Source organism: Rattus norvegicus, chromosome 8 (assembly GCF_021556685.1).
Source record: "Rattus norvegicus strain SHRSP/BbbUtx chromosome 8, alternate assembly SHRSP_T2T, whole genome shotgun sequence".
Lineage (NCBI taxonomy): Eukaryota > Metazoa > Chordata > Mammalia > Rodentia > Muridae > Rattus > Rattus norvegicus.
In genome coordinates, this window is record NC_141541.1 from 118,970,884 (window position 1) to 118,984,101 (window position 13,218).

At 43.0% G+C, this 13,218-nt stretch overlaps 2 protein-coding genes across 15 annotated transcripts in view; one reads left to right on the plus strand and one right to left on the minus strand.

The window, feature by feature from the left end:
• The window catches only part of Mlh1 (mutL homolog 1), a 37,445-nt gene extending 32,150 nt beyond the window's left edge, over positions 1 to 5,295 (minus strand). For 8 of the 14 annotated variants that reach the window (XR_015627023.1, XR_015627019.1, XR_015627020.1 and 5 more), the window contains exons 1-3: positions 5,091 to 5,295; positions 2,727 to 2,817; positions 633 to 731 (exon numbers count right to left, since the gene is read on the minus strand). Coding sequence is in view for 5 of the 14 variants with exons in the window: in XM_087563899.1 (XP_087420025.1) it covers positions 633 to 731; positions 2,727 to 2,817; positions 5,091 to 5,227 (327 nt within the window). In the remaining 9 variants the exon portion in view is untranslated. 14 annotated transcript variants of the gene reach the window in all.
• A 233-nt stretch (positions 5,296 to 5,528) lies between these two features.
• Positions 5,529 to 12,879, plus strand: Epm2aip1 (EPM2A interacting protein 1). The gene is given in 1 exon segment (NM_001271384.1): positions 5,529 to 12,879. A coding segment is annotated over 1 exon segment (1,821 nt). The 5' UTR covers positions 5,529 to 5,641; the 3' UTR covers positions 7,463 to 12,879.
• The last annotated feature ends 339 nt before the right edge of the window (positions 12,880 to 13,218 follow it).

Here is a 13,218-nt window from a genome sequence, read left to right on the forward strand (position 1 = left end):
CCTATAGTTTTAATATACTGATAAACAGATAAAAGCATTGATCAGATTCACATTTGGTTTCCTAATACAACTTCATAGGTGTCTTAGGGTTTTACTGCTATGAACAGACACCATGACCAATGCAACACTTTTAAAGACAACATTTACTTGGGACTGGCTCACAGGTTCAGAGGTTCAGTCCATTATCATCAAGGTGGGGGCATGGCTGTGTCCAGGCAGGCATGGTGCAGGAGCTGAGAGTTCTGCATCTTGTTGCAAAGGCAAACAGAAGACTGACTTGCAGGCAGTTAGAAGGGTCTCAAAGCCCACCCCTACAGTTTCCTCCAACAAGGCCACACCTACTCTAGCAAGGTCACACCTCCTAATAGTGCCATTCCCTGGGCCAACCACATTCAAATTACCACAGGAGATAATGTTAGAGACTTCAATAAAAAGATACACACTATCCAGTGCCTCTGTAGATAAAATAGCATATTAAGTATTTTTCAAAATTTCTCAGTCATGGAAAGCTAAATTTGCTCAGATTTACATATGGTGAACAAGTACAAGTATTAAATTGCACTTGCCTGTGTTGAGAGGTGAGACATTATCACAGGAGGACGTTTTTATACATTTCTTTAAGTCTGACTTACCTCACCACGAAAGCCATAGGTGGAAATACTAGCTAAATCCTCAAAGGTCTGCAGTTTACTTGTAGTGAACCTCTCACACACAATATCCAAATCTTCCTTCTGTGTGATTAAGAGGGAGGGAAGGACATATGAGTACGTCTTCATTTTCTTAAATCCTTCTGAATTCTCATCTCATTGCTTTACGCCGAGAAGAAATCCTCAGGGGGAGAGGTCTAAATTAGTACCAACTTCCTTACTGGCAAACAAGAACTGGACCTGGGTCTTCACCTTACTAGGTGGCTCCTTCTCACTGTCATGCGCAGTGCCCACTTCTGGCCCCCACCTCCTAGCATCAGGACTCCATGCGTAGACCTCTTCTCTACCTACACTCACTCACTGTTGCCTTCCTCGGCCCCTCCGTCCCCACCTTTTTTGAGACAGTCTCGTTGTAGAGTATAGGATGCTTCAATCTTAATTCTCCCACCTTGACCTCTCAAGTGCTGGAATGTATGCATGTGACATCATACCCAAATTTCATTGTCTTTCTTTTTAAATTAAAAAACCAAAACTTTTTTTCAGTCTACAGGAAGGAAAACTCTTCTATCTTACAAGGAGTAAAAACACTTATGACTAAATTGTCATTTTAGCTGCATGTGGTGGCACACATTTGAAACTCTAGCACGTTGTAGACAGAAGTAGGAGGGACAAGAACTTCGCTCCACAGAGCATGAAGGTTAGTCTAGCTCAGAAGAGGCCCTGCCTCAAAAGCCATAAACATGGGCTAGAGAGAAACCTCAGTGCGGCAAGAGCACTTTCTGCTTCCTGAGGACCTGAGTTCTGCTGCCAACACCCATGTCAGGTAATGCACTGCTCCTTCTAACTCCAGCTCTGGGCAATCCAAGGCCTCTACAGGCACTAGCACTCACAGGCAGGGATACCTACACACACACACACACACACACACACACACACACACACACACACACACACACCTTTAAGTGTAACATGCCCCACAGGAACTGCCTGTCCTTCCTTTAAACGTTTCTTTCCCAATCTTTCCCATTAAATGGCGACTCCTAGTCAACTACCCGTCTTACATCAGCAAACTCTGAGAGGTCTGCCCTCACTCAGAGTTAACTCAGGAGAACCTCAGTGCTCCTTACATCTCGGATACAATCAAACTGGTTCAAGGCACGGCCACCCCACTCCTGGTTCCTACAAGAGTCTTTTGCTGTCTACACTGCCCTTCAGCGACTTGTTTGCAAAGGTCTTTTTAAATTTAATTTTATTTTTTATGTGCCTGACTGTATGAGTACCATACGCATGAAGTGCCCTCAGAGGCCAATTGAGCCCTTGAAACTGGAGTTCTAGCTGTTGTTAGACACTTCCTATGGATGCTGAGAACAGAACTTGGTTCCTCTCCAAGTGTGGCAAGTGTTCTTAACTACTAAGCCATCATCACTCTGGGCCCATTCAAAGGTTTTAAAAAAAAACTCACCACACCATGTCCTGTTTTACTTACAATGAGTCAGATCCCACTATAGCTGCCAAAAAGATCACCAGTTTACTATGCCCAGAATGCTTCCTCCTAGGCCTCGTACCCTGGTCTTGTTGGCCATGTTGCATGGTTTCCTTACTGGTCCATCAAGTTGAAGCATGCCTCTACGCTAAGATTTTGTCCTTACTGTTCTTTTTACCCAAGACACTCATCCTTTCAACCATGTTAAAACCTGCTCCTTGATCTCCTTTCATTTTCTCCATCAACTCCCATCCATATTATAGCCCTCCTGAATGACAATAAATGGAGGCCATATCCTTTCCCACCTCTGCTCCTCTTCCTCCCAGCTTCTGTATTCTGCACAGAGCTTTATGGCACCCAGCATACTGGTCACTTTGTCCTGACCCCCACTACCATGACAGAAAACAAAGGATTATTGTCCATTTTGTTCACTGCCATAGTCCTTGAACAGTGTTCAATATACACTAGAAATTTAATACTAATTATTGCTACATGTTCAAGCCTTCAATCTAAAACCCCTACGGAGAAGACTACAGGCACCAGGTCCTGCGTTTGAGGTGAAGCACATAAAACTGGCTCCCCCAGGCCTTGCTTACCCTGATTCCAGTGCCATTGTCTTGGATCTGAATTAGCTTCAGGCCTCCTTCTTTAACAATCACTTGAATATTTGTAGATTTTGCATCTAAACTGGCAAATCAGAGAAAATATTCTGTCAGTTGAAGCTACTCTGATGCACATAATTGTAATATCAAATTTCAAACAAAGAGAGTACTTGATTAGCATGCTTTTTCTTTGTCTTACAAGCTCAATGTGGGTACTATATGAACATACACATTGCTTAAGTGACAATGTGTCACTTTTCTGTCCCTGTAAGACGGTCCTTTTAGCACATGAGTTTCTTATTTTCTTTTAACTGCTTTTACTGTTATAACAACTCTAACCAGTCTCTGGTTTCTTCTTTTGTTTTTATAAACAATTACTTATTTACTTTATATATGAGTATGTATGTATATGTAGCTGTCTTCTAACACACCAGAAGAGGGCATCAGATCCCATTACAGACGGCTGTGAACCACCATGTGGTTGCTGGGAATTGAACTCAGGACCTCTGGAAGAGCAGTCAGTGCTCCTAACCACTGGGCCATCTCTCCAGCCCCAATCTCTGGTTTCTAAGTGACTCTAATAAATGTCATTTTAAAATGCTGCTTTCCTCTACTCTTTTAAAGAAAACTGCCATGCAGAAAATTTAAGAGGCTTAAGAAGATGAGTCTGGAGAGATGGCTCAGCGGTTAAGAGCACTGGTTGCTCTTCCGGAGGAACAGAGCTCATTCCCAGCATCCACTTGGTAGCTGTAGCCCCAGCTACAGTGGACCTGACTCCCTCTCTGGTCCCTGAGAGCAATCCATGTTCATGGTGCATAGACATAACATGCAGGCAAAACATGCACACAAATAAAATGAAAATTTAAAATGAAACAAGATGCCAGTAGGGACTTAGAGCATGTCTTCGTGGGTAAAAGCACCTGGCACCAATCTCTGGGACCCACATGATGGAAAGACAGAATCAAAGCTGTCCTCTGACCTTCACGAGTGTGTTGCACACGCAGTTCCTATCACCCAAATAAGTAAACAAAATAAACTAAATTAACAAGGAAATGATCTTTAAAAGAATGAGACTCTTTATGTTTTCAGAGCAGCCTACACTCATATCTACCACAGGGAACAAATTCGACCTGGGGCTGCATGAAAAAGGCAAGTTCTCAACTCCTCTCATGAAAAACTTTATTAAAAAAAAACAAACAGTAAGTTACTTAAGTAATGAAATTCTCTTAGCATCTCTGTATCAAAAACCTTGACTTAAATATTTAAGTAGAATCTGCAAAATCTCTGCTTGCATACAAGTTGCCATGCTACTTTTAAGCTTGGTTTTATTGTACAGTATCCAGGCATAGTACAATTAAGTGAGTTATCCTGTCTGTCCAAACACTGTAAAAACTACAGCTACCCTACGGCAGTCTACTGACACCAAACCAAATGTCCGCAGGCTCCCTGCTCTTTCCTTTGGTTACCTCGTAACTCCTTTCTTCTTGTGTCTTAACTCCTTTCTCCCCGTGGCAGTGGTTCTCAACCTTCCTAAAGGTTCCTCTGTTCTGAACTGTAAATCTCTGTGTTTTCTGATAGTCTTAGGTGACTCTGTATAAGGGTCGTTGGGCCCCAAAAAGGGTCTGAGGTCATTTATTTCAGTGCCATTGCTCTGAATGGTTTCTTTTCAGTGCACTTCTACCAGACTGCTATTCTTCACAGAACATTTTTTTTTAAACAGTGTATGGGCTTTCACTAACATCAACTGACATTAACACAAGTGTCCTTTTTGAACTTATTGGGTGTATGTCTATTTTGGGGTATACTATTCACACTGCCTTTTAAAGGTTAAACTGTACACGTCTAACTTCTCTCCTCCACAACCTGACAGGTTTCAAGTCTCAGATGCAACAAATGCCTCCCCCTAAGAACATTAACTAGGGTCACTAATTTGACAACAGGAAGTCAGAAGAAAGCCCCATGTCCACTGCCCTGATAAGTTTGAATAAAACTCAAACTGTGCCTTGGATGTGTACGGATTATTCCCGGGGTGAATGGTAAACCTCTAAAATGGCACACTCTGAAGACTTTCTTCCACCCTTAAACATTCACACATCGTCAGCTGCGCATCTCCTGCGTGTGTAATGTGGTAGCGAGGTACCTCCTCCGGGAAGGTACCATTAACCAATACCACGCGTGTTTCCCTTACTTGAGACCCAAACAGGTCTCGGGCAAGCCGTGAGGACCCTCGGCCCGCGCATAGTGGGAAGCCGGCCTGGCACGCGCACGGTCTCAGTGCCCAGCTCCCTGCATGGTAGCCGACTGCAGCAGGTCCGTCCAGGCTCGCAATCGGGGAACTCGGCTCCGCTCCCTCCGTACCAGTTTTCAATCATCTCTTTGATAGCATTGGCCGGCCGCTGGATAACTTCTCCCGCCGCTATGCGATTCACTACCGTCTCGTCCAGGCGCCGAATAACTCCTGCTACAAACGCCATATTGGCGCCCGATTTTGCCATCAGCCAATCACTTCGGCTCCTCAAGCGCAAGTTCTTCCTTCACCTTGGGCCGACCGCCGTCCTGAGCCACCTTCCCAGCGGCAAGTGCTGATTGGGCAGAATAAATGCCAGTCAATCGCCTCTTACGTCAGTTCCTGGGGTATCTGTTCCGCCCTAAACAGCGGCTGCCCACCGGGTTGGAAGGCAACGCGCTTGCGCGTCAAAGTTCACGGTCCGCTCTTCCTATTGGCTCATTCCTGAGAGCTGAGGGAATACGAAATCTCTAGCCAATAGGAGCGGAGGCGCCCTGGCGGAGGCTGGTGCACCCTGCTCGGGTGATCTGGCGCAGAACCCAGGGGGGTGCTTGGCGTTCGTCGGGCTCCTCCCCGTTTGCTGCGGCCTCAGAGCTCGGCGTTATCCCTTGGCCTCCGCAGAATGTGGATGACGCCCAAGAGGATTAGGATGGAAGTCGACGAGGCTCTGGTGTTTCGGCCCGAGTGGACCCAGCGTTACCTGGTGGTGGAGCCTGCGGAGGGTGACGGGGCCCTGTGCCTGGTGTGTCGCCGCCTGGTCGCCTCTACTCGGGAACGCGACGTGAGGCGCCACTACGAAGCCGAACACGAATTCTACGAACGGTTTGTAGGGGACGAGGAACGCGCGGCCCTGGTGGAGCGTCTGCGGCAGGGCGACATGTCTTTGGCTGCCGTTCTCACTCCGGAGGAGAGAGCTACGCGGGCAGGCCTCGGCCTCTGCCGCTTCTTGGCCTTGAAGGGTCGCGGCTGGGGTGAGGGTGACTTCGTTCACCAGTGCATGGAGGTGTTGCTGAGAGAGGTGCTGCCGGATCACGTCGGCGTCCTGGAAGGCATTGATTTATCTCCAGAGATCACACGGCAGAGAATTCTGAGCATTGACAGCAACCTCCGTAGCCAGCTGTTTAACCGAGCCAGGGACTTTAAGGCCTATTCCCTTGCTTTGGATGACCAGGCTTTTGTGGCCTATGAGAACTACCTGCTGGTTTTCATCCGTGGCGTCGGCCGCGACCTGGAGGTGCAAGAAGATCTTCTGACCATTATCAACCTGACTCATCACTTCAGTGTTGGGGCTCTCATGTCGGCAATTCTGGAGGCCCTGCAGACAGCAGGGCTCAGCTTACAGCGAATGGTTGGACTGACCACGACCCACACCTTGAGGATGATTGGCGAGAACTCCGGACTGGTCTCCTACATGAGAGAAAAGGCTGTGAGTCCCAACTGTTGGAACGTTATCCACTATTCAGGATTTCTTCACTTGGAACTGTTGAGTTCTTACGATGTTGATATTAATCAGATCATAAATACCATCTCCGAATGGGTAGTCATGATTAAAACCAGAGGTGTTAGGCGGCCAGAGTTCCAGTCTTTACTGACTGAGTCTGAATCAGAGCATGGAGAGAGAGTTAATGGACGGTGTTTGAACAACTGGCTGAGAAGAGGCAAAACGTTAAAACTAATATTTTCGCTAAGGAAAGAAATCGAGGCGTTCTTGGTTTCGGTGGGGGCAACAACAGTTCATTTCTCAGACAAGCAGTGGCTTTGTGATTTCGGTTTCTTGGTAGACATCATGGATTACCTCCGAGAGATCAGTGAAGAACTGCAAATCAGTAAAGTCTTTGCTGCTGCCGCCTTTGAACGCATCTGCACCTTTGAGGATAAGCTGAGCTCCCTTCAGAGACATATGGAAGAAGTAAATCTAACAGACTTTCCTGCCTTCAGCATAATCGTTGATGAACTCAAACAGCAGTTTAAGGAAGATCAAAAAATATTTGATCCTGACAGGTATCAAATGGTGATCTCCCGCCTACAAAAAGATTTTGAGAGACATTTCAAGGACCTCAGGTTCATTAAAAAGGACTTGGAACTTTTCTCAAATCCATTTAGCTTCAAACCGGAATATGCGCCTATTTCCGTAAGAGTGGAGCTAACAAAACTTCAGGGGAACACCGACCTGTGGAATGAGTACAGAGTCAAAGACTTGGGACAGTTTTATGCTGGACTGTCTGGGGAAGCTTACCCAATTATCAAAGGGGTTGCCTATAAGGTAGCATCCTTATTTGATAGTAACCAAATCTGTGATAAGGCTTTTGCATATTTAACTCGAAACCAGCACACGTTGAGCCAGCCACTGACGGACGAGCATCTCCAAGCGCTATTTCGAGTTGCCACAACTGAAATGGATCCCCGTTGGGATGATCTTGTGAGAGAGAGAAATGACTCATAAGCCATCGTGGTACAAGAAGAAGTCAATCTGAAAAGGGAAAATGAATTTAACTTCCTTTCACATTTCCTCATTTGGATGGTTGGAAAGCATTGAACTTATTACAGATGTCCAAACTGATAAACATTGAGATCTTTCTGAAGAGTTACCTTTCCCCATCTCATTTGGCAACATGGAACTGACGCATAAGAATACCACCTTTAAAAAACTTAGTTTAATGGAAAAGTCATTGCCTTTTACTTTTATTATAACTGGTTTTCAACAGATTTAGTATTGATATTGTAAGTTGAACTAGAAGTCTGGTTTTAAAATGGTCTAAAGATGCATGCCAAAAGTTTCAGCCCTTACTTTGACACAGTGGAAAGTGTAACACATAGTTTGAAGTGGCCAACTCCATAAAAGTGTATTCGAGTCAGTTCACAGAAACTCACATATCAAATTAAGTTTCTGAAAAGGAATAGCATATACACAGTGGAGGTATTTTATCTAGCTAACAGAATTTAAGATTATTTCTTAAAGCATATTTCTGAGTCTGAAGTAAATACAAACCCCATCCTCACCTACCCAGTGGATGGACGGTGACAATACGGATGGAGGAAGGAATCAATTTGGTGTTGGAGCAGCAAGAATTATTTTAAGTTTCTGATTTAGGAGGTTCCTTACTATCAGGAGTTAAGAATAACCGACTATTGGTGGTTTGCTCCTTATTTTTTCACAGCCGGAGCAATTTTTTCAGCTCGTCTGTCAAAGGACCATGGTAAGTATGGAATCCTGATCACTGCCAGTCAGCATTTTTTTCCTGCTCTAGACAGAACTTTGGTCCTATCCAAACAGTAAGGGGGAAAGGACCTTTACACTTCAAGATAGGAGTTATGAGAGGCTTGCAGCTTGTTTGTCTTATCTGCATGGGTATTAATGTTCTCTGAAGAAACTATGCTTAAGGGAGACACTTTATTTTGAAATGATGTGCCAGATTTTGTTAGCTGCAGGAAATGGATTTACTCTAGAATTTAAAGCTGTCTTACACATTGAGTAGTTAAGACAGTGCATAAGTAAAATACTTAAATCTAAAGAAGCAACCTTGTCCACAGACTGTAATAATTCCTATTTCTAGAGATGTTTTTGTGCTGTATTGTTGTCAGATATATTAACTGGAAAAGTCAATCTTCAGGTAAAGCTCAACGTGTCAACCTGATCTAAGAACAGCACTGTGTGTAACTCATCGTCACGTACAGGTTACAAGCTGATGTGCTGCCTTCTGGCCTAAATTCCGCAGCACATTGTGTTGCGCATTCAAGGAACCTGGTGACAACCAAGATTTTGGAAGGAACTGATGCTTAAGCCACACGAGTCTAAGAACCAAAGTTAGATCAGTGGTTCTCAAGCAAAGGTAGAAACCCTTGCTTCCAGAGAACGCAGGGGAGTGTTAAGGACACCTTTGTAGTTACCGTATTTACTGGAGAGTTGTGCTGGCATGTAAGCCAAGAAGATTTCTCCTTCCTATGGTGTTCAGGCAGCTTGATGCCATAAAGAATCATCCAGTCCCTCCCAAAGTGCCAGCACCTCCCCCTACCAAGTATACATCATCTTATTTCAAAAGACAGGGAAAATCTCCAGTGGAAGCCGATGGTGCATACTTGATAGGGAAGCCTAGTTCTAGCAGTTCAGAGCAGAAAAGCAAGTGTCAGATTGGCATTTTGCTTATCAAAGAATAAGCTTAAATATGGAAAACACAAGTCTACTGCTAGTTTCCTGGTAGCTTTTGTGTATTGCCTTTCACAGCAAATACTTCAAATACTTTTTATTATTTGAGAGAATGATTGGAAGTCCTGAAAGCTGCCTCTACTTTCTATTTCTAGTCCCCTAAGTATTACTATCTCGTGCATTCTATCAAGTTCTTGTGTTTTGCTTAAGGTGATGATTAGATTAGTCTGCATCCTGTAACTGCTGTGTGAGTATGGGGGAGATAGAAATAAGCTAAGGAATTTTCTTTAATTGACCCTCAGCAATACTTTGCTGTAACTAGTCTTATTTTTTGTTTATTTGTTTAAGGCAGTGGTTCTTAACCTTCCTAATGCTGCAACCCTTTAATACAGTTCCTCGTGTTGTGGTGACCCCCAGCCATAAAATTATTTCTTTGCTACTTCATAACTGTAATTTTGCTACTGTTATGAATTGTAATGTAAATATCTGATGTGCAGGATATCTGATATTCAACCCCACCCCCTACCCCCAGAGGGGTCAGGACCCATGGGTTGAGAACCGCTGATTTAGGTGTTTTGCCGTTTTCTGTATTTCTGTAAGTAATTGCAGCTGCATGGCAGTTTTTTTCTTTTCTTCTTCCTTTTTAAATATATAGTTGTTACTGGTCCTGTGGTATCCGTGAATATAGTTAAAAATAAGTGCCATTTAAAACAGTAACTCTGTGTCCTTAACTGTCCCTTCCCATTTCTCTCATTTCTACTAGTTCAAATATTTGCTTGGCCAGGCTCCCATATTGCCAGCCAGATCACTCAAGTTCAGTGTTTTCCTCAGTATTTTTCCCTTCTTGAAATCATCCTAGCATTGCAGAGACACCAGCTCCAGTCATTGTAGTCACCTCTTCCTTAAGTATGTCTGTCTGGTCGCTTTGTTTGCTGTTTGTTTTGTTTTCTTTTAAGACTCTCTTGCCTCGTTCCCTACATTACTTCCAAGTTGATCTCTTTCTATGACTTTAGTTATCACCTATATGCAGATACTCCAAATTTTTGTCTCCTGAGATTTCCTCCTAAATCCTAGTTGCTAATAATTGCTAACACTCTGCTCTCTCACATCTTGGCTCTTTCTCCCAAACCTGCTCTTCCTCTCACTTTTCCTTCAGCAGATGGCTTTACAGTTTGCCTAAGCCAAAACCAGTCAGCTCACTCTTACCGATCCCCTCCCTTCAGTGCTGTCAGGGTAGATAGAAGACAAACTTCTGTTCATCTTGCAGAACTTGTCCTACATATCATGTAAGATGCTTCAGGGGTCTCGTCTAGGCCAGGTATCCACCTACATGTACTGAACACCCTGTCCTTTTTACTTAGCATTTCTTACTGTGTTTTGGTCATTGCTAGACTGAACCAGAGAAGTCTAATCCATTGATTCATCTCTAGTGAATAGTAGGATGCCTGGCATTTGAACAAATGTTTGGGCAAATAAATACTTGTGTGTTTCGTTTTGTTTTGTTTTATGAAACCTTCACAGTCTTCATTTGACCATCACAGACATCCTGCCTGTTCACTGAATAGTTCTTAGCCATGTATTTCAAATTAAGAAATGAAACTCACCTTATTCGTGACTAGGAATCTCATTGTTGTGTTTCTTGAATTTAGTGCAGTGCTTAGCATGTGGTTCAAATATTATGTGAATGTTGTTAAGAAAATAGATTGTAATTTACCCTAGTAAACTATAGTAATGTCAGGATTCAAACCTAGGTGTCCTCACGAATCTACTCGCTAGTGTTAAGTACATTCATAATATAGTCTTTATTTTAATTTCCAAAGGAACCCACATACAGAGGGAAGACATTGGATAACTGCTTAGATGGAACTGAATTCAGTAATCTGAAAATTACCTTCATTCAGTATTAGAGAAAGACAATCCTGCAAAGAGTTAATGTCCATTTTTCCTTTTGTAGGCGTCAACCCTAGGAGAAAGTGGCATGCTATTTAGTAGTTACTTTCCTTTACAGATGATTTCTGGCTCTTCTGGAATTTAAAAGTAAGTAAACTTGTTTCTGAGAAAGCTGTCTTAGTCAGCCCTTCTGACTACAAGGTCCCCGGCTCATTTACTTTACCATGTGGAATTCCCACATCATTTCCCAAAGAGAAAAGCCCCAGATGACGTGAGTTAACATTTAGATTTGCTGTATTTTCTCCCTTTCTTGTTTCATGCCTCTGAATTTCATTTCTAGGTAAATGAGACATTTCAGTCTCAAGTCAGAAAGCCAAATGCTTATTAGTGTCTTTTGTTAAGCCCTTTTGCCCAGTTTAAGAGATGAACTAGTGTCATTCTCTTAGTTGGACTTACCCCAGTTTTAGGAAGTCACACTAATTAACTCATTCACTCTGAGGTCTTGGCAGTAGGTAGGTACAGCGGTCATCCAGACATTTGATCCTTGTTGCAAAACTAGGTTTTTGTCAACCTTTGGGTTAAGGGTTTCTCATTTTTATCTCGTATTTAAAAAGTCAATTCATCCTACACTATAAGTATTTTTTAAATATTCTATATATAATTTCTGCCTTGAAACCGACCAAATACTGAATTCATGTCCTGTTCACTTTGTCTAAAGCAGCCAGTGGCAACCACAAAGTATTTTTTTTCTTCTTTAATAAAGAGTAGATGTCCTGTCTTCATCTCAAGGGGCACTTTTGCCTCTCTATAATAGAACTTGTCCCGGTATCATTTTTTTTTCTATCTTCCAGTAGCAGTCTTCCTGAGTGCCTCCCAGATAGTCACGAAGCAGTTTGTAGTATTTTAGTTCTGTATTAGGATTGGTGAGGTTGCCATGAGCAGGTGAATAACTACAAAAGTCTAGTGTCCCAACAGCTTGTCTGTGACAAGCTGTCTGAGCTGACAGACTACAATCCCCACAGGCCAAGTCTGTCTTGGCTCACCCTTCTTTGAGGAAGGTGTTACAGGAGTTATAGCCATGTCTGTCTATGAACTGTCATGGCTGCTTCCCTCTATAGTTGCAGACTTGAGTAGTTGTGACACTGTGTGCAATGCAAGCTAAAATGACTTTTTGGAAAAGTTCGTTTCCTGCTTAAAATTGTCCCTACCTACCCTGGGGCTCAGGACAAAGCAGATATACTCAATAGGGGTTGACTGCTCACTTTGGGAAAAGAGAAGAGAAAATTTGGCTCTGTAAGCCCACAGCTACACCAGATTTCAAGAAGTCCAAATCCCTCCATACAGGTGGGAGGAAGATGAAGTATTTGGAAGATCACTCTACTGGTCCTTATTCTATTCCCCTAGTTACGTCACTCTAAATATGTCTTTGCTTTCTCATCGAGATAAAAGTTTACAAATATTAAGTGTCCACTTGAGTGGATTTTTATATTCACCTATGAATGCACCACTAAGATCAAGGTAGAACATACTTCTGTTACTCCAGTAGGTGCCGTTTGCCTCTCACAGAGAGACAGTTGCTGGTCTGACTTATATTGCTTGTCAGTTAGTTTTGCCTGTTTTAAGTGTATATCAAGTGGAACTAGACACGCTGTGCTCTCTGTTCTCTGTGTCTGCTATAGTAATCCATGGTGTGGATTGTAACAGCTCATTTCTCACGCAGTGTCACAGTCCGTCCATTGTACAAGGTGATCCATTCAATGTTGATGAATATTTGGATTGTTTCTAGTTTATGGTCATTATGAATAAAATTGCTATTAAAAGCCTTGTGTTTGTCTTTCAGTGAACATGTGTTACCCCTTCCTTTTGGTGTATTACTTGGCAGATAACTTTGCTTCTGTTACTTTATATGGGTTATTTTCCACAAAACAACCAGATTGATCTCTACTTTAAAATCTCTCAGATAATGCCGCTTTCCTACTCAAAACTTCCAGTGGTTTGCTATCCGATTAGAAGCTGAAGTCTGTCTGTGTCTACATCTTTACCCACACATACCTTCTTCTTGGTGTCTCTTCTAACATCTTATCTTCTGTTTCTAGCTCCTTCCTCTACTCTGTACTGAATGCTGTGCTTATAAATTTGGGGGTTAAGATAAATGTTTTGTAATT